At 39.4% G+C, this 26,601-nt stretch overlaps 4 protein-coding genes and 1 long non-coding RNA gene across 5 annotated transcripts in view; 3 read left to right on the forward strand and 2 right to left on the reverse strand.

Moving 5' to 3' along the window:
• LOC6580990 overlaps positions 1–19,423 on the forward strand; it is a 37,946-nt gene extending 18,523 nt beyond the window's left edge. Inside the window, 9 exon segments of the mRNA XM_044011184.1 lie at positions 4,725–5,023; positions 5,857–6,301; positions 6,363–6,641; positions 14,279–14,432; positions 14,539–14,806; positions 14,870–14,973; positions 15,404–15,770; positions 15,830–16,039; positions 16,307–19,423. Of these exon segments, the coding sequence (XP_043867119.1) occupies positions 4,934–5,023; positions 5,857–6,301; positions 6,363–6,641; positions 14,279–14,432; positions 14,539–14,806; positions 14,870–14,973; positions 15,404–15,770; positions 15,830–16,039; positions 16,307–18,787 (4,398 nt within the window). The 5' untranslated portion in view covers positions 4,725–4,933 and the 3' untranslated portion in view covers positions 18,788–19,423.
• Positions 19,424–23,223: 3,800 nt separating this feature from the next.
• On the forward strand, positions 23,224–24,031 carry LOC6580993 (dynein light chain roadblock-type 1). Its single transcript, XM_002006748.4, has 2 exons — positions 23,224–23,535; positions 23,606–24,031. The coding sequence occupies exons 1-2, from the start codon at positions 23,515–23,517 to the stop codon at positions 23,930–23,932; spliced, it is 348 nt and encodes a 115-aa protein (XP_002006784.1). The 5' UTR covers positions 23,224–23,514; the 3' UTR covers positions 23,933–24,031.
• Positions 24,007–24,639, reverse strand: LOC122757767. Its single transcript, XR_006357915.1, has 2 exons — positions 24,561–24,639; positions 24,007–24,507 (listed from the first exon to the last, which is right to left on the reverse strand). It is a non-coding gene; the product is annotated as an uncharacterized LOC122757767 (long non-coding RNA).
• On the forward strand, positions 24,178–24,896 carry LOC26528581. The gene is made up of 2 exons (XM_015164557.3): positions 24,178–24,526; positions 24,581–24,896. Exons 1-2 carry the CDS (start codon positions 24,178–24,180, stop codon positions 24,772–24,774), a joined length of 543 nt encoding a protein of 180 aa, XP_015020043.2. The 3' UTR covers positions 24,775–24,896.
• Positions 24,792–26,588, reverse strand: LOC6580994 (inactive peptidyl-prolyl cis-trans isomerase shutdown). The gene is made up of 2 exons (XM_002006749.4): positions 26,390–26,588; positions 24,792–26,326 (listed from the first exon to the last, which is right to left on the reverse strand). Exons 1-2 carry the CDS (start codon positions 26,443–26,445, stop codon positions 25,042–25,044), a joined length of 1,341 nt encoding a protein of 446 aa, XP_002006785.1. The 5' UTR covers positions 26,446–26,588; the 3' UTR covers positions 24,792–25,041.
• Positions 26,589–26,601: the final 13 nt, after the last annotated feature.

Raw genomic sequence — 26,601 nt, forward strand, 5'->3', positions numbered from 1 at the left:
CCCTCACTTTTATTTTTCACAAGGATCACATTCATTTCAGACAGCGCAGCCATTAGCTTAACTCTCAGCTTATTTAATTATGTATGTTAATTTCGCATTTGTAATGATTTACAGCACACGAAGCGCAATCTGTGTAAAATTAAATTAAACAAGTAAGAGGACTCTAGTCGAGACTGCTCGACTAGGAGATACCCTAAACCCTCTAATCTGATATTCACTCTGCACTTCTTTTCGGCACACATACATACACACACGTATACGAATGCGCTCTGCTAACTGCGCAGTAAGCAGCGACTGCGCTTGGGCTGCGCTGTAGTGTGGGCAACATTATAAGAATTTCTTTGTTGAATAATTTAATTTCTAGACGTACAATCTTAATGAAACTTTCAGAACATAATCATAATGTTCAAATGTATGTACATTCCAAAGCACAAGTCTCTAGTACTTGAAATACGCCTTTTACAAAGGTGAGGGTGAGGGGGTGGATATAAGGGTGGGGGGAAAATTACAACAAAAATCGAAATTATATAAAATATATATAAGTCTACATTTAAAATTTGGAAGCTCTAGCTCTAAAGATGTAGGAGATATAATTAAATAACTAGCTTTCGATAAGGTTTTTGATCGATAATAAAATATCGGGAGTAGTTATCGATATTTAAAGAAAAACTTGATATGCGCGTGATATACACGGACCTAGGAAAAAAAATTTCAAGTCTCTAGCTCTTATATCTTCTGAAATCGACGCGTTCATACATACGGACGGACGGACGGACGGACGGACGGACGGACAGACAGACGGACAGGGCCAAATCGACTTAGCTCGTCGCCCTGATCAAGAATATATATACTTTGTGGGGTCTGCCACGCCTCCTTCTGCCTGTTACATACTTTTAACAAAACCATTATACCCTGATTTCCCATTTTCAATGGGTTCAGGGTATAAAAATGCTAATCCTTTAATTAAAATAATTTTAAAGAGTCATACATTGATAATGTGTGCTATTTCTTTGACGTAGCCATTTATGTACATATGTATATGTTTTTAATGACTATTTCGACTAAAAAACAGCACGTCAGTTCCAAGATAATAGCATACGCTCATCGTATTCGTATTGCAAGCAACGATTTCTATCTGAGTTATATCAGTCGTCCGCGCAGTTCGCGCATACTTCAAAAACGAATTGAAAGTTGAAGTTCCAAAAACTTGCTCTGCAGTAAACGAAATCCGATTAAATCTCCTATACAACAACGAAAATAAAAATAAAGTAAAATAAGACATGCAGTTAATTTGATCGAGTTTTTCAACACTCTCCATCGTCCTGCATTAGCAAGTAAATCAATAGATACATTTTAAATTCCGCACAGTTGCGAGCACTGAATGCTATTTTAACTGCCTGCTAACAACTTAATAGCTTCCCTAATGCCCAATTCGCTAAGTCGTGGGGCACCCTTACCCCGCCCCTCCCAGCCTGCGCCCGTTTGCCTGCTAGCCATTTAAACTATTTGCAACAAATGCCGACACCGATGCGACGCCGACGTCGACGCTGTTGCCGCACAATTTGCACAAAGCCAAACGATTGTTATTGTTGTTGCTGGGTGTGTGTGTTTGTGTGTGTGTGTGTCGAGTCCAAGGCTGGGTTATGTGGCTGTGTGTATATTCGCTAACTGGCCACAAGCATTGGAATCATTAAAAACTATTTGCTGAGCAAATGCCACAGCACAAAAGCCACAGCCATAGCCGTCGCCTCCGACTCAGACCCACAGCCAGGAGGAGAGCTTGGATGGGAAGTAGCGCTAGGATCCGGCGTACTCCCAGCAGACCGCGAATAGTGGCAGCGAAAATAAAAGAAACTGGAACAAATACAGATACAGCTGCAATGTGGTTAAAAGCCAGAATAAGCCGAAATTCCAAAAAATTGTGTTTCACAGCTCGAAAAATCTAACAGAACAAAATAACAAACACAATTTTCGGCTGAAAGAACAATAACAATACGAATAAATATTTTATTGTTATCGCATTATACTGGACTGCAGTAGATACATTACCAACCATCAAAGAACCGAATTAGACTAGATATTGAATAACAACACTAAACATGAATAAAAATACTCATAGAATGTGCAATTCATGGTAGCAATATTCCACAAATAAAAAGTCAAATGAAAATAGTTAATATGTGCCCATAATCTCAGTCACACGATTACATTACATTACATTACACAATTACATTGAAATCAAGCATTAGAATGATTCTGCATTTCCCAACTAAATAAATTGACAATTTTACAAAGCTGTCATCTTCCGCTTCCCATCACTCTTTCTCTCTCTCTCTCCCTGCATATTTGTATATCTTTGTGTGTCTTGTCATTGTCTTTATCTCATTTTATCTCTTCAATTTCTCCCTCTGTCTCTCTCTCTCTCTTTCTATTTTCCTCTCTTTCTCTCCCTGGATTGTCTCTGTTTCTCTCTCAATTTCCTCATCTTTTGTCTCTCTCTGTCAATATCTCTCCTATTACTATTTCCCTATCTCGATCTCTCTCTCTTTCTATCCCCCTATCTTCCTCTCTCTCTCTCCCTGCCTCCTACTCTGGTTGTCTATGTCGCTCTTTTACCTCTCTCTCTTTATATGTGCTGCTCTCTCTCTCTTTCTCTCTTTCTTTCTCATCCCTCTTTGTCTCACTCTCATCTTAGCTCTCCCTTTATATTGTGTGGCTTTCTCTCTCCTTCTTTCCCTCCCCTGTTTATCTGTCTGCCTCCTTCTATTTCTCGCTTCTCTTGCTAGCATCAATTTATTTATCCTCATCAACTCAGGTGATCCAGCACCCACTCTTTAAGATTTAACAACTATATATTACAATTACTGTTCCAAGTACCTCATTGAGAACAATCACATAAAAACATTCATAGCGACACACATATACATATGCTCATTTGGCTGCCTAATTATCAACGTTAACTACAGATTGCCACACACATACAACAACCACATGTAAGCCAAAGGCTGAAATGGCGCATAAAAACGTGACCAAGAACTAAACACTGCGGCTTGCATCCTGCGCATCACATCGTTTCAGATAATATTACGGCCAACACAAACGTACAAAGCTGAGTGTGTGTGTGTGTGTGTGTGTGTCTGGCTGTCGTGTACATGAGGCGAAAGCGTAAAGTGTCATTGACAACACGTCATTTTCTCAAGCACTCATTAATCTCAAAATGATGCATCCAAATTGGCTAAAAGCGAAATGCTTACAGTGCTTTATGCCAACTATCTTAGCTACATCTCTTTCAACTATGAAACGAAACGGAATTCTAGATTTTGAAATGCAATTTTTGATTTTTTACGCTCAAAAATGTAAAAATTACAGGTTATTTTGCTATCTGACACGGCTTTAAAGAGGCGTAACAATTATCTTTGAGTCATCGATAGAGGAGTTTACTAGTAACTCAACTATCCGAATTGAAAGCTTCTACCTCTAGATATTAACTTGTGCGGTTTGCCACGCCCCCTGTGGGACTTGGGTAGACCTCTCGCATCAATAGTGCCTAATATATCGAAGAATTTGAAAAATCACTATATTTTTAGATCCGATTTGCCACGCCCTTAATGCGCACTTTCAAAATTTCAGCGTCCCAGTTGTAAAACTCTAGAAGATACAGTTTTAACCGATTTTTTTAAGAGTAGATATATTTATTTATTTATTAATCTCTATAAATCGGAGATATACACGAGAATGCATATGTCTCTACTTGAATTCAGCATAAATTAAAAATTAAAGTTTTGACAAACAACGACCCAAGCTTATAGCTCTAAAGCAGTTAACTACTTCGATCTATAAGCCGAAATTGTCATTGATGAAATTAATATTGAGAAATTGATTTCATGCACTCGCAACTAAATGTGACAAGTTGACAAGGCAAACGACATATTGAATTTCAGATTGAGTGGGCCGGGCCCCGTTTCCATTGCCGGTTTAAAAACCAAAATCTATCAATTCCATTTGCCATGTTTCATATTGCATACATAATCTCCATCAAGGTTCAACTTGTATTTCTTTCTTTACATCCTTCTGTTGTTGTTGTTGTAGTTGCTGTTGTATTTCCTTGAGCAAAATCTTTTGTTAACGAACTGCGAGAGCAACCAAAAGGTAAAACCTTCGCATATGTAAACATATCCATAAAGCTGATGCCCTTGTTGCCGCTGTGTACCTCCGACGTAGTCCCTCTGCCTGCACACATCAGCATCAATTGAGTTAATTTGAAACCTACATATATACATATACATACATATGTATTTATTTATATAGTATATACATTTCATTCCATTTTCCTTTTTGAATGTCAATGTGAAAGTTTTTGCCCTATTATATGTATATATTTGCACCCTGGTGTTTTTCAATGTCAGTCAAAGTGCAAAATCGGATGGAATGGAATCGATTCAGCTTTTGTGCGAACATTTTTCACACCCGAACAGTCGGGAAATGGAAAAGCAAAATGCGGTAGCAATAGTCGAAACATTTCGCTATTTATGCGAGTTAATTAACATGTTTTATTTAATTACTGAACGCAAATTGAGTGGGCAGCTTTAACACGCAATCAGTGAATGCTTTGTAATACTTTCACACAATTTGCACTTGAAATTCTCGATTTAAATTGCATTGATTGAGACTTAAATATCGCCCACATCATTAACCATATTCTGTCTCTCCCTGTTTGCTTGCAGGGCCACAAAACATGTCCTAAAGGCTCTGCCCATCAACAGCAAAAACAACTGGGCGATGCGATCCAGTGCCATCTGTTACGAAAAACTGAATTTATGAAGCGAGTGACATAAATCACAAAAGACGAAACCCGAAAAGCTGCACATAGAGAGGCAGAGAGTGCCAGAGCCAGAGAATAGCATGAAATTAGCAGCAACAACTGAGCCCCAACATGGATAAGAAATCGAAGACGAAATCTAAAACGAAAAGCCTCAAGCCGAATAAGGAATCAAGCACCAAGCTGGATGTGGATCTTTGGGAGGTAATTACATAAATAGAAATACCGAAAAGAGGAGATAGAAGATAGAAGACAGAATATAGAAGATGCAAGATACAAGATACAAGATACAAGATACAAGATACAAGATACAAGATACAAGATACAAGATACAAGATACAAGATACAAGATACAAGATACAAGATACAAGATACAAGATACAAGATACAAGATACAAGATACAAGATACAAGATACAAGATACAAGATACAAGAGATACAAGATACAAGATACAAGATACAAGATACAAGATACAAGATACAAGATACAAGATACAAGATACAAGATACAAGATACAAGATACAAGATACAAGATACAAGATACAAGATACAAGATACAAGATACAAGATACAAGATACAAGATACAAGATACAAGATACAAGATACAAGATACAAGATACAAGATACAAGATACAAAATACAAGAAAAGCGAAAAGATAAAAGATCGATAGATAGATAGATAGAAGATAGAAGATATAATATAGATGCAAGGTTGCAGATTTACTAATGAAGATTGAGTACTGAAGTTTCAAGATTGAATATTGGAGTTCAAACCATCCGGTTATTTATAATTATAGCTTAAAGATTTGCTTATTGTTTTGTACAAGACCGATTGCAAATAAGATATAAAATTAAAGGTAGTAAATGGAAGAGGGGCTAGCTACGAGAGCGATAATATAATGTAAAGGTATAATCTCAGTATTTACATATGTGCATTATAATGACATGCTTTGAGGTATCCTGGCAGCTGTCGGGATGTTTGCAAGTCGCGATCATAGAATGTTAACTAACCAACCAACATTGAATTCCTTGCAGCAAAATGAGGATCGCTTCACCAGCTGTGAGTTCAATGTGGAGCGAGGCAAGCCAAACAAATTGGCTCCCAGCAGCAAAGCTCCGGCGGCAACAGCAACAGCAGCAGGAGTTGGAGGAGGAGCTGGAACGGGTGCAGCAGCTGCAGCTGGCGGTGGCAGTGTGGTATGTCCTGGAAATGCGGCGGCACTAGCAATGACAGCCACGCCGCCGGGCAAGCAGGTGCCAGCGCCTCAGTTGACCACCACGCCCACTGCCATAAGCATTGCTGGCTGCGCCTCCGGCACGGCGCTGGTCACCTTGGACGCTGACGTCGCAGTTGACACAGGCGATCCGGAACGCGGCAACTGGACGGGGCGCTTTGACTTTCTGTTGTCGCTGCTGGGCTACTCCGTAGGCCTTGGCAATGTCTGGCGCTTTCCCTATCTGTGCTACAACAATGGGGGCGGTAAGTGCTCGCCATATGTGTCCTTATTGAATGTCCTGTGCTAAACCAATTACGCTTGCAGGTGCGTTTTTAATACCCTTTACAATCATGCTCATCATAGCGGGTCTGCCACTGATGTTCATGGAGCTGTCGTTTGGCCAATACGCTGCTCTGGGCCCGGTGGCCATCTACCGACGCTTCTGCCCGCTGTTCCGTGGACTGGGCACTGGCATGGTCATTGTGTCGGCCATTGTCATGCTGTACTACAATTTGATCATCGCCTGGACCATATTCTATATGTTCGCCTCGTTTCGCACCCAACTTCCCTGGCAGAACTGCGAGCCTGAGTGGAGCACGCAGCGTGAGTAAACAAACCTAAATTGAGCCGAAGGCGCCAGAGCTGTGGTCAAAGCCAGCAATATTTGTTGGCAATAAATTAAGCAAACTGCAAGCTGTCAAAACTGAAACTTTATCCAGGCCAAAACTTTGCCTTGCCCTCACAGAGGCAAACGTATTTGTAATGCCCAAACGACACGGGCCATTTAAGCTAATGACCAAGTGGCAAATTGGTCAGCACATTTGATATACGTAGTTAATAAGTCACTTATTGTTTTATAATTTATTATATTCGTTTGCGCATTAAATTTGATTAGCATCATTACCTACCAATACATCCGAATTGAGTGCGCGATTGAGTATTATTTGATAGCACCTATATGAAGACACACACATACATACATCTCTCTGCACTCTAGTTGTTGAGTAGTTTGTGCTGACTTAAGCTAATAATTGTCTCGGCACAGTGGGACGAAATTTTATTAATGACATTAATTATGCCCACACAGCTAATATCAGCTCAGAACAGGCATATATATATATATATGAGAAGAAATTTAAATTGATTGTTTAAATAGTGCAAATATACATATATTATATCATATACATATATAGTCAGTCGTATGCAGAATGATTACTCATAGGCCATTTGATCTGTCGGTAGTTAGACTCTGTCCTAACGACTGTATTAGGATACATATGAGCATCGATAGCACATTTCAAACTTGGTCGTATCAATCGATAACAATAAGTTGGTCTCCCATCATAAATTTTTACGTTCGACAGCAAAAGTTAGTGCTACGATGCTGAAATTTCCAGCTAGGTTTTTATACTTTCGCAATCAACGCATACGTAAACAATAAAAACAAGTTTTTCCTTTCTTCAGCTCCTAAAAATGATAATAATAAACAGGCAACAGCAAGGACCACGGTAAAAAAAAAAATGCTAGGCCTTGAAGTAGGCAATTGTTTTTGTGCTACTTTACGTCTGACATAGCAAGAGGCATGTCCGCTATGGGCGTGGCAGGGCAGCCCATATTGTGCGCGCTTAAGCGTGCATTTGATTTCTTTACACAGACACACACACACACACACACAGAAATAGAGCTGTAATGCAAACACACAGACACAATTTAAAATTTTGTCCGCCACGCGAAGGACATAAATCTTTAACGAGCATTGGAGAGGTGACAGTAGGCAGTCAGGGCTGTACGCGCGAACTAGGTGGCAAAAAGTAGAGTATTAGGTACAACTATAAAATACCATGGACTACATGCTACATAAGGTCTGTCGATTAAGCCAAACTGAATTAACGATGTGATAGCTGGCTGGTGCTGCTGCTGCTATGGTATATACATAATTATTGGGTATTTTATTTTTATCGGAATACCAATTTATCAATGGAGCCACTAGCAATATGTTCTTATATTGCATATATATGAAACATGCAACAGATTCCATTTTCAGTAAATTCTCTTCATGCATATGGCAATAGCAGTTACTGCATATATATAAGCTTGATAGGGTATTAGAAGTCGTTGCTTGAATATGTTACAAATCGCAGCTTGTTTTGCTGCTTTTTTATGCGACTCAAGCTGCGAACTTTGCTTATTTTATTGCGGCTGCCTCAGTAGCACTTAAACATGTATACACACACACACACACACACACACACACACACACACACACACACACACATACACACACAAACTGAAGTGGCACTGTGTGAGGGTACAGCCCGTACAAGTAATAATCATAGCAACAACAGCTAACGCCATTGAAAGTTTTTGCATGAGCTTCAGCAGCAGCTGCCACTACGCGCCACCCACGCCCTTTGCCGCTTGAGCCAACATGATTTAATATGGCCGTCATTGATGCAAAGCCATGGCCTAAAGCAGAGACACCAGCAACACCAGCAGCAACAACAACAACAACAACATGTGGAGAAAAAATACTCTGGCATTTCCGTTTTGTCGGTCGGCAATAGAAATCGATATGCGCAATTTCATTGTTAACTTCGCCCACGTTATGCCCCTCTCGCTTGCATACCCATTACGAAAGTGGGCTTAAAATAGTTTCATCGAATTGGAAGCACGTTGTAAGCAGTAGAGAACATCACAAGTTATATAAAAATAAGTATTCTGTATGTATGTAGGCGAGTCGACAAACTCTAGTTTACCAGGAATATAATTAGAGATGTATTTTGAAACCTGCTTTCCGAGCTAGTTATTCCAAGGCTTGGGTTGTACACAGGGGCGTAGCGCGTTTTCGCTAGTGGGAGTGATTCTTACTGAATTGCCGAATATACATAATTGGATTAATGAGAATATACTAATTTCCAATTTCCGCATTTCCGTACTCCGTATTCCCCTCCCACTAGACTCTGATCGTATAAATTTCATGGTAAAATAATTTAGAATTCTTTTCAGGATAGCATTTCTCATTTCGTTTGGAATGTTTTCTTGCTAATGGAATTGCGTGTAAAGTATCTTTCCGCCTAATATACCATAGATAGGCGTGTTTTTAGTTCTCATCTTCGCCTTCTTCTTCTCTTGAGTGAGCTAGAAAATAGAAATACTTAAGATGACAACAATTAAGTCTAAACACTTTTTGACATTCAATCGGCAGCGACGGCTGCGGCTGCGGCTGCGGCTGCATGCCGATTCGCAGCCTTGTGCTTATGCTTTTTATAAGCTCTTTAGCACACACACACACACACACACACACATACACACAGAGTAACGCAGCCGCAATCTCAGATGGCAGACAAGCAATTTCTTTAGTATTTCATTCATTGACACTTTCACCTCGTCTCGCCAGTGGCTTTGGCCTCGTCTGTATCGTCGCCTTCGTCTTCGTCTTCGTCTTCGTCTTCACATTCGCATTCTCCTTGTCCTTGTCCTTGTGCTCAATTCTGGTTTTTGTTGCTCGTCTCATCGAATTTTAGATGATAAATGTTTACTTTAGCCTCATGATTAAAATGTGTTTAACTTGTTTGTTCATTGATTGAATATCTTGCACTCTAAGCGCCAGCCTCAGTTTGCTTGTGACCCTCCAGACAAACACAAACAGCACACAAAAACAACAACTCAAACACTTTCTCAGTCAATATTTTGCTGAGCGAAATCTTTCTTTTCTATTCACTCTGCTAATGCCGTGAAGGTACATGGTAGGCTTTGTATTTTATTTCCGTTTTTAGATGCCGCCATTATTTACCGAGTATTAGTTTATGGCGCGGTCAATTAATAAATATGAGCAAATATTACATGAAACCAATAAACAAGATCATAGGAGAAAAACTTAAAGATAAATACAATTCAAGAGAGAAATAGAGCAGAAACTGAAACTTAACTCTACACTATTACTAACTAACCTTTTAATCAGTTTTAACTAGGTGGCAGCCTGACATTTATTATATTCATATTTAAATAATTACTTCTTTATTTCAATGGAATAACGGAAAGTATCCTGCTTTCAATGATCAATGATTGCCAAATGGTCATCTCATTGGACGAGTACTCTAAGTTTGTCACCACAATAATTTATTTATTTAGGACATATAGTAAAGCAACTGTTATGATTATCCACTATAAGCAAGTTCAGCATGTCTTTAGCTCGTGATTATAGTTTATTTTGTTCTTAATTTTTTGTAGCTTCTAATTGGGGCAATAAGGTTGTTGAGCTAATCAAAGTGAATGTTATGGACATAACTAACATGTGCCTGACACATGGACCAACAACAACAGTTAGTTGTTAAAACTTTTATAGAACAAAAGAAAAAGGAATAATACAGAAATACCGTTGAAGGCGAACATCAAACTTAAAGGTCACAAAATTTAATAGCCATTTCCTCAGCTGGGCGGCTTGGAAGAGGCTTATATAACAATCTTATCATAGTGTGACTGTGCATGTGTATATTTGTAATCAAATGTAAGATGCCAACACGAGCACACACGTACACACATACACACACACACAGGCACAGTTGGCTGGGTAGACACGCTCGAGTTGGCCAAATTGAAAGGCAGACGGTTTTACCCTGCTGCCGCATACACATAAACTTTTATATGATTTGTATCTGCGAGTCCTATCAGGTTATCCATCTCGTTCTTCCTCCCCTCCTCCTCTCTCTCTCTCTCTCTCTCTCTCTCGCTCTGTTTCATTGTGTGTATGCGAATGTTTGTAATAAAATTAATTGCATAACAAATAAAGGCAGACAGGCAAATTAAACGGCGTGTAAACACTTTGAAGCCACCCACATCCCGAAAAAAGGAAATAAAGTAAAATAAAATAAATAGGAAATGAAAAAGAAAATAAACGCAACTGCTGCGCCCGCAAAAACCACGAGAAATTCTGTTCAATTTTCTAGCTGTGAAGCGTTTGATTTTCATTTTGATGCTGATTGATTAGATGATGAATATGCTCTAAAAAGCACACAAACCTACATTTGTGTAAATGTGTATATATGTGTATGTATATATATTTATATATATAAAAGGGTCCATATGCTTAGCCTTGGCTTAAATGCCGCACGCCAACAGCTTTCTGGAGCGTGTCCTATGTGGCGTATGCGTAATGCGAGGCAATTGAATCAACGCTGATTGAGCTGGTCCCGGCCCGTTGTCAGACGCTTTGATTAATTTGAATGTAGATGCACTGAAAAATGTTCAAAATTTAAGCTCAAATTAGGTAGTAAATTGGTACATTCAATTCCAAGAAATGGAAATTTTTCACATTTTCTTCAACACAAACTCAGATTTATGCGAAATATTTATGGTAAATTATACAGGACGCAATTGAAAATATTACACAGAAATAAAAGGCTCGACAAGCTATTGCAACTCTGGCATGCACGACAGGTCGAAACTCAGCCTCAAAATCGTTTTAAAGCGCTTCAACAATCATAAAGTGGAAAGAAACCTATCTTATTTCAAAATACTTTGACAAGAAGTATAGAAACTTTGAATCAAATACTTCAGTTAAAATGCGATTTATTTCCTCCATTTAGATTTTTATCTTCTAGGAGCTAGATCTCTTTTATTGACACATAGTGGAAAACGAAGATATAATCGGGATATATTTGAACTGCGAGGTGTATCAAAGAATACCTATAAATTTAAAATAGTCATCGACCCAAGTCGATAATATTGATTTTTGTACATTGCTGGTTGTAAATCGAAGCGCCTGCTTCTTCTAATCACGTTTGTTTCAGTCTAAATGCGATTTTGCTTTGAAAAGGGTTACAATTTGGCAGTAATCAAACGTGAAATGTCGATCGTAATCACATGCTGAAACACACGGCTGCTGATTTGAAACATAATGAAGTTATCCAACTTCTGCTTCTTTTGCCCCGCCCACCCAGCTGGCAGCACCCAGAATCAACAGCCAACAGCCAGCTGTCTAGGGTGGCAACTGTACCTTTTGCTGGAATGTACCGTTAGCTCAACTTATTGGCAGCTACGTGAGCTGCATGGCGAATGTGCAAATTAATTGCATGCCAGATTGCAGTGCCCGCCCCAATGAAAGTCATATTCAAATAAAATGTTATTAGCAAACAGAAGAGCTCCAAAAATAGCAAATGACAGCTCTAAATGAAAATCAGATTGCTTTCGGCATGCCTCAGTGTCAGTACGGTCTATTAGCCAGCCAATGGTTTGCTGCAGTGGGGCATGTGGCATGCACCTTGACTCAGCAGTTGCTGCCACATTTCATTTCCGCACCAAACATACAAACTGTCGAATTGCACTAGCTCTAAACTTGGCAAGCGAACGGCCACAGCAGTCAGCAGTTGGCAGCAGGAGTCGGCAGCAGGAGTCGGCAGCAGGAGTCAGCAGTCAGCAGTCAGTTAGTCATTTTTGCGGTCAACCGCTTGCCTCGTTAGTCAACTGAAAGACCCAAAAAACTTTGGCATTTTGCACAACCACACACACAAACTTACATACATGCATATGCAAGCTAGACCAGCCGCTCATAAACATCAGCTTACACACTTTTTAGCCTCTTGTTTTTTTTTTTTTTTGAATTTTTTGTATTTTTGCACAAACTCATACGCCCTGTGTGGCAGACATGGAGCGTCACAACTCAAATGTCAGAATCAGCTGCTGCCATTGGCGGCGACTTTTTGGCAGCTGGATTAAGCAGCGCGGCCACAAAATGCTGGCGCGAGGTGTGCCAAAGTCGTTGAAAACGCGGTCTTTACCCAGCTCATCATTTTTGTGCTTCATAAGGCGCTTCAAGTATGTTTTAGACCTCGGCGGAGCCGTCGAGTTATCCAGCTGTCATTTGTTCTGCGATCCGCTCATCTAATATTTACTTAAAATTCAATGCACTTTCCTATTACTCTAAATAATAAAAGTACAAATGGCCTTGTTCGCAATCAACTTAGTCAGCGTTTCTATTGAACTTTATGCCCTTTCGTCAATATCCAGCATCGATTTGCTCTCGCCTCAACTCCATAAAGCGCGCTCTTCAAATTTAATCAGGCCTGGGTCAACAACTGAAACTCGTTGCTCCCGCTGTCATAGGGGCTGACAAACCCTTTAGACCATTTAACCCTTCTTACATACCCTGCATCAACAAAGGGGTAAAGCGGCCATACTCGACTGACATTTGGATGTAGTTCATTAAAGGGTATCTCAAGTGATTAGAATCGCTCAATTTGAACGATGGATAATTTACTAAATAAATAAAACGAAAGCCCTCATTCGTGATAGATATATTTAAAACAAAGAACCCTTCAGGGTTTCTTAAAATGGCAAAGAACACCTGATATTGTTTAGATTGGGGTACATAATCCGTAAGAAGAATTGAAGTCTACTTAAACTTTGTTATTGGTTTCTTATGATAATCAAATGATCAAATATAGTATATATAATATTAAAGAGTAAATCGGAGCTGAAAACCAAGCTCATCTATATACTATTTTATCTCGATAAGTATTTACTCCCCTGTCGTAAATACACTAGAATCCGAGTAGAATCAAGGGTCCGTCGTTATACCCAAAATGCGCCATAGCCATATAAGTTTATTCATGTCAGCTTGTCTGGAGAACAGAGCTTTCGTCGCAATAACCGTACGGATACTACAAATTAAGTCGCTATAGCCGAATTCTACTGTAGAGTATTTCAAAATCGTGTATCATCCTGTATAATCGTGCATGATTGTGTATAATCGTGTGGGAGCAAGGAAAGTACCTTATTTATTTTTGTTACAGGGTGTTTCATAGCGTCATACACCGACAGCTTCTCATTTTCTGCCTTCTGTTTGCTCGATGACAACAGCAGCAGCAGAGGCTACAACAATAACAGTCTACCCTTTTCATGTTTTCCACTGATTTGCTACTTTGTCCTTTTAATTATGAAGCCGCACAAAAGTTGCCCGGCTCGTCCTTTTTGTTGTCCTTTCGCACACATTCGAGTCCTTTTCAGCGCTGCTATTTCCCTGGCTTTTTCAGCATCCTCTTGCTGTTCCGGCAAATAGTTCATAAATATTTAAAAATCTGCTGCCCCTTTATGCATAATTGAGTGACTGACTGCCAGCTTGAATCGCCCAGTGGAGCGGGAGTCGAGTCCTTGTTGTTTCTAATTCCGTTTTTCTGTTTGCTTCTGTTTTTGTTTGCATCGTGCTCTTGCTCAATTTGCTAACTAGTTGATGGGCCTTACAGATTGCTTCTCCTACGTGGCGGCCGATCAGTGTGATGCGATTAACGGCACCTACTATCTCCGGCAGTGCTACAATTCCACCTACGCAGAGGCGAACAATATTACAGGCCTAGCCCTGCACGCCCTCAAGCGTCCTCCAGCCGAGGAGTACTTCAAGTGAGTGTCCATTCCCCATTCAATAGCGTCTAAGTCCATAGCCTTAACTACAGACTACTCTTATCTACTGTGCACTCATCTTACGCAATCTCTCCTCTCTTTTCAGCAATTTTGTGCTGGGCCTGTCGGCGGGCATCGAGGAAACGGGCAGCATTAAAATCTCTTTGGCCGCCTGCCTGCTCATCGCCTGGGCCATTGTCTTTCTGTGCCTGTGCAAGGGCGTCCAGTCCTCCGGCAAGGTCGTCTACTTTACAGCGCTCTTTCCGTATGTGGTTCTGGTCATACTCTTCTTTCGCGGTGTTACCCTTCCGGGCGCCAGTACGGGCATATTATTTTATCTTACGCCCGATTGGAAGCAACTGGCCAACGCTCAAGTGAATCACCCTACCCAATCAATGCCTTTACCATAATGTTGAAATTGTACATCTCCTTTGCAGGTCTGGGGCGATGCGGCAGTGCAGATATTTTTTGCTTTGAGCCCTGCGTGGGGTGGCCTCATCACGCTCTCCTCATACAACAAATTCTCCAATAACTGTTACAAGTATGTATGATGTGGTCTTATGTCTTAGTCTATAAGTCTTAAAATAGTTTCAAATAAAAGCCTGTGTTTCGATCGAAGAACTTATCCGTAATCTATATAAAGGTGGTTCGGTGTGGCCGTATCGACTCAGGCTCAATTCTCCGTTTGTCAGGTAGCCTAAACTGTTATATTTTCTAAAGTCAATTGCACCTAATCAAGGTGAAAACGTGAACGAATGCTGCGAAAGCATAGTGAAATGATTAGCCACATTTACAGACTTGGCTTAATCGATATTACATATATATTTTAGCTGGCTAAGCCATAATAAATCCGGTCAGCTCAGGAACTCCTAACACCCGAGTTCTTATAATTGAATATTTTGTTTGTGTTCCCAAATAATATCAATAAAATACCATTAAAATCAACACCAATAAATTTGCTTATCTTCCAGGGATGCTCTCATTGTTGCCTTCTGCAACATAGCCACCTCATTTTTTGCGGGTCTAGTCATATTTTCCATAATTGGATTTCTCGCACACGAACTGGACGTGGAGGTGAAAAAGGTTGTGGATCAGGGCGCCGGCTTAGCATTCATTGTGTATCCGGAGGTGGTCACACGTCTGCCCATCTCACCTGTTTGGTCTGTGCTGTTCTTTGTCATGCTGCTCACCCTCGGCCTGGACTCGCAGTTTGCTTTGATGGAAACCGTAACTACTGCCATTTTGGACAAGTTTCCAAATCTGCGACAATACAAAACTTGGGTTGTACTCTTTGTGGCCATATTTGGTTACACGGGCGGCCTCGGCTTCACCACCAATGTGAGCATATCTGCAATATCCCCAATGATAACAATTGATTTCCACGTAATTTTCCGTAGAGCGGCATGTACTGGCTGCAGCTGATGGACAAATACGCCGCCAACTGGTCTGTGCTGCTTATAGCCATCTTGGAGTGCTGGCTCATTGCCTGGATCTATGGGTCACAGCGATTCCTCAACGACATCCAGGGCATGATTGGCAAGCGATCGCGCCTATGGAACTTCTTCTGGGGCTTCATGTGGCGCTATATAACGCCAGCAACTCTATTGGTAAGTTAGCTGATGCAAAAGCTCCTGTCATCCATTATCACTTAAACAACATTTAAATATGATGAACAAGTTTTCTGCGGCCCAAGTCGATCGCTTAGCTTATACAATAGTATATTACATAGTATATTTTACAATATGAACAGAATCTGTGGGGCGATCTATCGCCAATCACGATTGCCAATAGCATAGTTTTCACAGTCCTATCAACTTGACCCCTATACTCTTTCCTGTATCTATCGAATAATTTTAATATCTGTTCATTTACAGTTCATTTTATTCTTCAACTGGGTAGAGTACAAACCCGCACAATATGGCCATTACATATACCCCTTATGGGCGGATATTGTCGGCTGGATCGTAGGTCTATTGCCGGTGCTAATCATAATTGCTGTCGGCATGCAGCAAGTGTGCAAGGCTCCAAGCCATCTTGGTTTCAAGGAGCGGATCAAGCATCTGATGAAACCCACCGCCGAATGGGGACCTGCTGGCAGACCCTGTGTCAATTTGCATGCCGAGCGTTATCAAAGTCAGAACTACGATGGCGTGACCAATACTCAAATACTGATAAGTGGAGCACCAGCGGAAGTCATGCCCTACGAGGACAACAGCCAAGACAATGGCAGCGGCAACGCCAATGACAACGCCAACAGCACTGGCAATGGCTATCGGGATGAGGTATTGCAACTCTGAGAGCGGGTTAAAGCATCCTCGTCAGCGATGGCCGCCAGCGTTGACGTTGATGTGTTGCCCATGACGGTGGGTAAGGTGCCCGGGCCGAGCATATTGAAGACATCGGCCAGGCACAGCAGCAACAGCAATCAGCAGCAAATTCAAACGGAGAACGGGCGTAACAAATCCATACCGACGGCGAATCCCAGCCGGCAGCCGCTCATTGAAGCGGACAATGATGTCAAAAAAACACCAGCAACAGTTGCAGCTACCACGAAAGTGTTGTCTACAGGCACAATGAGCAGCGGGCGTGAGTGCAACAGCATGTCTACTTTCAGCGCTTTTGGAACGGAAACTGTGCCTGACGACCCAGCCAAGCCGAAGACAACAGCTGATGTTGTTGCCAGCACACAGGCCACAGCAGCAACAACTAGCAATATCGCTGCGATGCCAGCTGGCACGAAGCCAAATACAGCTCTGACTACTTTTATGCCGACCACAAAGCCAATAACAACAGCTGTTGCTAACGGCGTTCCCAGCAAAGCTTCAGCAATAGATGCAAATGTGAGTGTTGCCAGCACAACAGCAACTGTTGCTGCAATTCAGAAGTCCCAAATAGTAGACACAAAGGGCGTGTTAACAAAGCTTAAGCCGAGCGTGACTGCTGCAAACAAAATTGTGAAGACGGCACCAACAGTTGCTGCGGTGACAGCATCCACATCAGTCATAGCCACCGACAAGTCAACAAAGATTATTACAACAATAGCGAAGCCCACTTCAAGTATTGCTACCAAACCGACAACTGTTGCTTCGATAACCACAGTATCTGTCAGTGTTACTGCCAACCCCCAAGTAATGACATCAGCAACTGTCTCAATGCCTGGAGCAACTGTTGCAAGTAATGTGCCAAAGACAACAGGTATGACATCGGAAACTGTTTCTAATAACGGGGCTAAAACATCCACAACAGCAGCAACTGTTGCAAGTATTGTGCCGAAGACAGCAGCTGCAACAACAGGAATGACAGCGGCACCTGTTGCTAGTAACGTGACTACAACATCCACTACACCAACAACCGTCGCAAGTAACTTGCTGAAGACATCAGCTGCAACAACAGCAGTTACATCTTCAACTGTTGGTAGTAACGTGACCAAAACATCAACAACAACTGTTGCAAGTAACGTACCAAAGACAATAGCCGTTACATCGGCAACTGTTTCAAGTAACGTGACCAAAACATCAACAACGGCATCTGCTGTTGCAGGTAATGTACCTAAGAAAGCCGCAGCCACAACAGCAGTGACATCAACAACTGTAACAAGCAACATGACTAGCACAGCAACATGTAATGTGCCAAAGACAGCACCACCAATAGTAGTTGCTGCCAGCAACACAGCAACTACCACGAAGACATCGTGTTCACAAGCAACTGTTGCTACCATAGACCCTGCTGTTCTTGGCAGTAATTCACCAGCAGTTTCGGTAACAATGCCAACACCAGCAGCATCTGTAGGGACATCAGCAACAGTGAAACCCTCACCAGCAGCAGCTACACCAAGTACCATGGCCACATCATCTACAAAGAAAGTAACAGCAACAGCAAGGCCCGCAACAACAACAATCGCGGCAAAGCCAGCATCACCTACCAAAAACGCTACTACTTTCCCAACAACAGCAAATCCCACAGCAAGACCGCCTTCTAAGAGGATCACAACATCCCCATCATCAGCATCGACATCAACTCCGAAGTCCTTAGCAACATCTCCTACTAAAAGGGCAACAACGTTCCCAATATCTGCAACACCAAAGGCCACAGCAACATCACCCACTAAAAAGGTCGCCACATTCTCAGCAACAATAACATCGCCCACAAAAAAGTCCACAGCATTCACAGCAACGGCAACGGCTGGTAAAACCCAAACAAGCAAATCAGCAACAGCATCCATCAGCAGCAGCAGCAGCAGCAACATGTCCCCGAAGCAGAACAAGCCATCGGCAACAGCAAGCTCAGCAAAGGCAACATCAAATAATGCAGCAACAGCGAGCAAAACGAAAGCAACTGCAACACCTAAGAAATAAAATGAAGCTCAACTCGAAACCTGACATAAACTGTAGTTCCAATATTGAACACTATTTTTCTAAGTACCTATTTAAACTTATGTAAAGGAGCTCGAGCTAAGCGAAACATTGTTTTTAAGCCTATATATATACATATGTGTGTTATATATATACATATATGGATATTTATATAAATGTTATACGCCTATGTGTTTATATAGATGTAGATTTTATAAATATTTATTTGTATCACATTTACTTTGGCACCGAACAGCTACAGAAATTATATGGAAATTGCAACACTTTCAACAATTTCAAATAGTTTCCAAGACTTAATGAACATTTGCCAAAATATAGAAATTGTTTTGAATGAATAGGTTTTAAAGAAATGAAGAATGACTAGAAAGTTTAGGAGCACCGAAAACCAAATACCCTTGTAGTATAATATTTTGTATAAAGAACATTTAAAATGTATGTCTAATAATTTAAACTTAATACTTTATCAACATATGAATTACAATGTATCGTCAAATGCTTAACATGCGTATATGCCGAGGCCCGAAGGTACTCAAGTTAGTCGAAAATAATTAACTTTAATTATAGATTATTATCGATAACAAATGCCATGCTGATATCGACTCAGCTTGAGGTCCTGATCAAGAATATATATTCTATATGAGATCTGGCACTCCTTCTGCCTGTTACAGACATTTTCATAAAAATATTCTCTGAAATCCCATTTAGAGTGGTTTAACGATATATAAAATCAATCAATCAAATCCAACTAGGCGAAATCTTGGGATATATCATGTTGATGAGGAAGATAGCAATACATCAATTACATGCTTGTATATGGCTTGAAAGGAGAATAAAGATACACAAAACCAAGCATATATATTGTACTAAAATTAACTTAAAATATTTTATTATTATTTTAGTTTAAAATAAGTTTATTTTTACTATCCACTACAAGGGTATTCAAGCAGCAAACATTTGAAAGGTGCTTGCCAGCCACAACACTAACTACAATGACTAGTCTACCTATAAACACTATGCAACTATGTTGTAATAGTTCCTTAACAACTAATTTATGTGCTCACTGTTCCCCTAAGTATTATGTTGAAAGACTCAATGCAATTACCAAAAAGTTAACGTAGGTTTTAGTAAATCACAGAATGGCTCGTTTGATTGTTGTGCGATAGAAAAGGTGTCTATATAACATATAATATATACATATATCCCGATTATATTTAGCCGTATTCTGTACCTATTGGTTATATTAGATACATTAGAAAGAGCAATGTGCAAATGCAATGGAAAAAAAGATACATTTATACACATATATACAATATACCCAATATATATATTGAAAAAACTACGTATACACAATAAATACTTATTTTTACTGCAAATGTTCTTAATAATATATTTTAAACATTTTTAATGAATTTTTATAAGGCTTGCGATTTGGGCAAGGGTCAAGGCACGAGCTGGACTTTTATTATTTATGTTATTCACTTTGATTTAGGCTCCTATGCATGCTAGTTAATATTTATATGTCTGTATATGTACAGCTATTGAAACAGTACACAGTTTAATGTAAAACTCTATTCTGATAGGCCTAAATAAATGAGAGACTCATGTACCTAATGAAATTAAGATACGAGTGGATTTTTCAAGATGCATAGACCTATGGATCTTACAGAAACAGCAAAACTAGAAACCTACAACTAATTCTAAGCAAGTATTTAGAAATGTTTTATGTGTGTATGAGTAACTAAAGAAATACCGAAAATCAAAAAAACAATAATTAAACTAATGGAAAATAATAAGAAGCAAATCTAATTTATATGGAAATTATTGTGTATTGTTGTTGAAATATACTATTTATAATATATATATGTATACATGTTATTAGATGGAGAAAAAAAAATCAAAAAGCTGTGTGTTGCCTAAAACAAAAGAGAAAAACTAAAAACAAAAATAGAGTAAAGATTGTATTAAAATATACCTATAACATTTGTATGTGTTTGTACATCTAGCTAGTGGAAAAAGAAATACAACAATAATGAAAACAGAAAGATATAATAATAATAATATAAAAACATATATATATATATATACATATATATATGATTATGATTTATGCAGAATCAAAAATATTTTAAGTGTTGATTTACAAAATTTGTAATTTAGTTTTGTTAAATTTATATGTTAAGTTTCCAACTAGATTCAAACTACTGTAAACCCGAAATTTGTGATAATTTTTTATACTATGTTAAATTTTTGAGCATTATGTATTGTCCACGTATAGGAATAGAACTTAGTTATATACATATATAGCCAATGAGCAAGTAAGGATATTAACAAAACAGGAATTTTATTCAATTGTTGTTCTTGAGTTGTTTTTAGCGCAGTAGCTGTGACATAATATTACGAATTAAAGTACCTAGAATAAATTTACAAAACATGTTCTACATATACATATATACATATATGATAGCCCAACTGTTAAAGTATTAACCCATTGTCGCATGTCGTTTGTTTATGTGAATGTGTCTGTACCTGTAAAAGCTACTAAATTATTAGAAATAAATAGAATATGTATAATATAATGAAATTATCAACAATAATCTAAATATGGAAAATGTTAAATGGCTGTTAAAAAAATGAAAAATATTTATATGATCAAAATGCAATTGAAAAACTCATACATATGTACATATAAAAATGAGCTAAATATTTTACGATAAGCAAATCGAAAGCAATTTGCTCAAATCAAAATTTTTGTTTACTCGTACCTAAATAAAGAATATCTAGCTAAAGCTGTCAATTCCGGCAAGATAAATGTTAGAAGTATGCTCAACTATTTGTGAATGAAGATAGCAGATAAGAGAGGTTACTTTCAAAAATAAAAATTAAATAATCAATTTTCATTTCAAAACTATAGGAGCTTCAAATTTTTTATGAAACTTTGAGCTACGAAAGGTATAAATAAATCCGAATAGTTGAGGAATTATTACAAAATTCATATCGTTACATTAAGCTTATAAAAACCCAAAATAGCTATACGATAAATCTTTAAACTGTATACTGTAATCTTGAAAAAATTTAACTCCACCCACCTTTTTAATACGCTCGATCTACAATAAAAACCTCATTGAAATGCAACACTTTGAAATGAAGCTCAAATGAATATAATTATATAGATGAACATAAGATAAATATGTAGGTATATATACACATACATATATGCCGTAAAATAGAATTGATGTATTACCTATAAAATAAGTGAAACTTAAACAGAAATGCAATTGACAAGTTATTTTATGTAGCAGTCGGCATTGGTCGACTTGATGATGCCCTATGCCTAAGTAACCTCAATGATTTGATATTACTCAAATAACTTCAGTGTTCTTGGAAAACCTTGTTCTTCGACATGGGGCATACTGAAAAGTAGACTAAAAAAATGTTCACAACTTGAAATGTTGCTAAAAACAGTACATTTATTTTGTATGTACTATTATATATTAATAATAGCTGAGAACTCTTCTCATTGTCCGATCAGAGTGTATATATTTGATAAGTCAAATAACCCACGAAATAATTGTTATATGTATATGCAAAAATGTATATGCGCAAATGTATCTATGTTTTATGCAGTTATTGAGCAAATAATTCTTATATTAACAAAATATTTTGCTGTTCATGTAAAAGCCGATGATGCACTTTAAAAATAAAAATCGATCGAAAATTCCGAAGCGGCCAAAAAACCAAATGTACTAAATATATGTTACTATATTATAAGAAATATTATTGTATTATTAGATAATTTATGAATAAATATTTATGGGTTTTAACAAAACAATGAATTGAGAAAAAAAATTTTAGTTGTGGAGGGAAACAAGGATGATAGTTTTCCCACGGATTTGATAACCGTTATGGGCACCGAAGGCGTAATTCCCACCAAATTTAATCTGCCTACTCTGACATAAACGGTATTAATTATAATCAAATTAATCCGGCCAAAGAGAGTGGCTCTATAATTATGCACGTACGATACGCGCACGGTAAAGATGATAAGATGCGAAGAAAAAGACACAATCACTTCCGAAAGTGAGATTTGAACCTGCGGTAACTCGCACGACTATGCATCAAAGTATCGGCACGTTGGCGAGCGACGCCACAAACGCATCTTAGACCTGAAGGTCTAAATTTAGTTTTCTTCAAGAATAACATTTGAGCACAATTGTGTGAACACTTTGCACTGCTTATATACAACTGCTTTAAATACTGCTTCACAGGTACTGCTTTACATGCTTAGTATTTCCAATTGGAGCTGCTTTAAACAGCGTTGCAAATTTGATTTCATTGCAATTTACCGAACATTAAAAAGAGTAAATTTTACGTTGTGTAACGACTTAGGGCTTGTATAAAAAAAGTATTTATCGCATACACTCAGTGGATAATAAGTGCATTACTACCAAATGGCTTCGAGATCGCTCCGTCTAATACTGCGCGCCTTTCCACTAATAATGGCTGTGGCTGAGAAAATGGTTAACACCTATAAATGGTGCACGTCTGCGTCTGGTGGAAAATGCATCAACTGAACACAAAGTCAATGTATTTATGTTTTCAAGTCAAATAAAATCTCTTAAAACATAGTAGCAAACGCTTTCGAATTTCAAAGCTAAGGTTTCATTTGAAGTAGAACTTATTAAGAATAGTCTCAAAATAGCTTAAGCAAAATGCAAGGCGCCGACGCTCAGGTATATATATTTATATATACATATATATCATTTTCGCTTTTTCACTTTATTTGCTAATAATTTATATCAGCCGAAGCGCACTCAGAGCTATGTGAATGAGGCCTATCGTTTGGTTCTTGAGAAACCGGGCGTGGAGGAGGTGCTCATCATGAATCATTCGGGAGTGCCAGTCAAAACATCAATGTCGCGCCAGGATGCACTGCAGCATGCCTGCCTCTATGACAACTTCCGCGAAAAGACCCAAGCATTCCTACAAAAGCTGGAGCCGCCGCAGACCCTAACTATGCTACGTGTGCGCACCAAATTGCATGAAGTCCTCATAACACCCGATGCCAAGATTACAATATTAGTTGTTCAAAATGCAAAGGATGCATATATGAAGTCCTTAGACCCTTAAACTATCAACTGTTTTCTAGAGGTCTATCAACCCCACACTGTTCTTCGTTTTCATGTTCATGATCAACCAATAAATTGAGAGTGGTCTCTGCAGACTATATTTCCGCACAGAAACATATTATTTTCACATAACCCTCTACCCACAACTGTTTGCTTATCAATAGGCCTGTTTAGCAACGTGGATAAACCTGCATTCTCAACTAACACTAATGCAACTCTTTCAGCACTCTCCAGAAGCTTCTTTCAATGCTCAGCTGTCAACGCATTCGTTTAGCAACAGTTGTACGATTGGCAAGAATAATAATAATGAATATTCAATCAAGTCTATGGTTTGTTCTGTCGTTCCTGCTATGTTCAGGCTCGCCTCCTGTACATTGCGACATTTCAAGTGCGAGCCACTACTCCCAAAAGGTGTCAAATTCTGTTCTGGATTTATACATTGACATCGACAGCATCAGCAGCAGCACCAACAGACACAGTGAAACAACAATGACAGTGACTCCTGACAGTAGCAAAGTTGATTTCGAGAGAGCGCCCATTGTGCCCACACACATATATCCTTATTTGTTGCTGGCGCTGTGGGTAACATGCATAAGTGAGCAATCTGAATGAATACAAACTGATATTACTGATTCGCTTATCCTTGCAGCCTGCGTCGTCTGTTGCTGCTTATACTGCAAGTGCCAGCAGGCGGAGAGTATGACAGCGTACAACTCAAATGGCTTTGAGCTTCGGGAAGTGCATGTCCAGAATCATCCTTTGCCGCACGTCCAGGGATGCGTTTGCCTGGGCTGCTTGCAGCGGCAGATAGCCAAGGAGATGCAGCTAAAACGCGAATACTAAACACAATTTTCGAGACGTTAAGTAACAAACATATAAGTTTATATTCAAGATTTGGCCAAAGCTATATATATATATGTATATAATACATATATAAAAAAAAGCTTACTTCTATTTAAACATAATTAAATTCGTCTTTTTATCGAATGTCTTCAGGAACTTTTGTCTTATTGGATTGAATATTTTCATTCTTTGGATAGTTTCGTTTTGATAGAGTTCAATAATAATACCTTAGCTGATTCACAAGCAAATGTTGGGCATGTTTAGCGCCTATTTAATCTGCAGCTTGGATAGTGTAAGTTGATCTACATCCAGCGGGGAGAGACTCAGTTTCATATTAAACTGCGTGGCCAGCAGGCGAAGCATGTCGAACTCCTTGTCCGTGTACATTTTGCGACTCATATTGAGAGACTGCAAAGAGGAATTATTGAACTCTTTCAACTGCGATTCGAATTCGCGTTTGAGCTGTTGATTTGAAACGTTTTCTTCAGATTTCTTCTCCGGCTGCTCTTTGACTGCCAGAGCGCGTGTCCAAATCTCACGCACAGACTTCTTATATTTACTAACACGCTGCTCCACTTTGATGATCTCCTCGCTAATCTCCTTGTTGTTTGGCTGTTTGGCTTGCGCCTGCACAAAACTTTTGCGTGCCTGCTCGTAATCCCCTAGCGCGGCCAGAGCGCGTCCTTCTTGGAACAGAGCCTTGCAGGAGGGCTGATTGTCAGTCAACCGCCGCAGAGCTTTCATGGCAATGCACACGCTCGCTGGTTTGTTCACCTTGTTGTTGCACACCATGAGGTTGGTGTAGAGAGTAATGAGCAGATCCCGCTGCTTGATCTCGTCCTTCTCATCCGCCAGGCGGCAATAGTTAAGCGACGCAATGGCCCGTTCAAAGGCCGCAACTGCATTGCGATAGGAGCCACGCTTCACACAATCCTTGCCATGCAAATGCATATCCTGCGCCTTTGGAAAAACCACTGCAAACTTGTTGCGATCCTCAGGGGCTATATTCTCCAGAGAGTTTTCATCGCCAATCAATGTGAATTCGATTACTTCAATTTTGAACAAACCATCCGCACGTGGTTTTATGCGCGGCGGGCAGCCCATTTCGTGGAACAGCAATTTATATGAAATGATAAACTCTGATTGCTCGTAGACACTCATAGTGCGAACCGCAGCCTCGAGACCCTCGAGAACCATATGCTGGCCCGTTTCGAACTCAAATTTGGTTCCACGCAGCATAGACGAATCGAATGGAGCGGTCTGGCCCTCCCAGTATGCAGTGTAACGTAATGCCACGCGAGCCTTATTCGGAACAAGGCCCTGCTCCTTGATACCTGCTCGTGTAATCCGTTTGTAAATATACTCATTCACGGGCGTCATTAGCTTGCGCAGCTCCTCAAAGGGACGCGTCCAGGGCGAGACGAGAGCCTCATGATCAATCGCCTCCTCATCAACATCTTCATCGTTGTCATCCACAACAAAGTCATCATAGGCAGTATTATTGTAATTGGCCGTATCTACTTCAAATTGTGTGCCAGCATTTATCAAATCACTTAAAACAAAACAATTATAAATATTGAATGCAGCCTTACCACGTTATTCTCATTAAACTTACGCAAAAGATAATGGCTCCTTAAGCAATTGAGGGTTTGTATTGTAGGTGTCCTCCATTGCAATAGAAAACTGTGCAACCAAATGTTCTTTCGAATTTACAGCTTATAATAACTTGAGCTTATAATTGGTAATTTGACCTTCTGCGCAACAAGGAATACACGCACTTGTTTCAAGCAGCCTTTCGATAAACTGTTTCAACGATCTGTCATCGAA

Source organism: Drosophila mojavensis, unplaced genomic scaffold, assembly GCF_018153725.1.
Source record: "Drosophila mojavensis isolate 15081-1352.22 unplaced genomic scaffold, ASM1815372v1 contig_81, whole genome shotgun sequence".
Taxonomy (NCBI): Eukaryota; Metazoa; Arthropoda; class Insecta; order Diptera; family Drosophilidae; genus Drosophila; species Drosophila mojavensis.

Bases quoted from the DNA above. Each gene is read 5' to 3' on its own strand.
- LOC6580993 (XM_002006748.4), top strand. From the start codon at position 23,515: ATGCAAGGCGCCGACGCTCAG. The intron at 23,536-23,605 runs GTATATATATTT...AATTTATATCAG, and splicing joins TGCAAGGCGCCGACGCTCAG to CCGAAGCGCACTCAGAGCTA.
- LOC26528581 (XM_015164557.3), top strand. From the start codon at position 24,178: ATGCTCAGCTGTCAACGCATTCGTTTAGCAACAGTTGTACGATTGGCA. The intron at 24,527-24,580 runs GTGAGCAATCTG...TTATCCTTGCAG, and splicing joins GCTGTGGGTAACATGCATAA to CCTGCGTCGTCTGTTGCTGC.
- LOC6580994 (XM_002006749.4), bottom strand. From the start codon at position 26,445: ATGGAGGACACCTACAATACAAACCCTCAATTGCTTAAGGAGCCATTA. The intron at 26,327-26,389 runs GTAAGTTTAATG...TTTTGTTTTAAG, and splicing joins AAGGAGCCATTATCTTTTGC to TGATTTGATAAATGCTGGCA.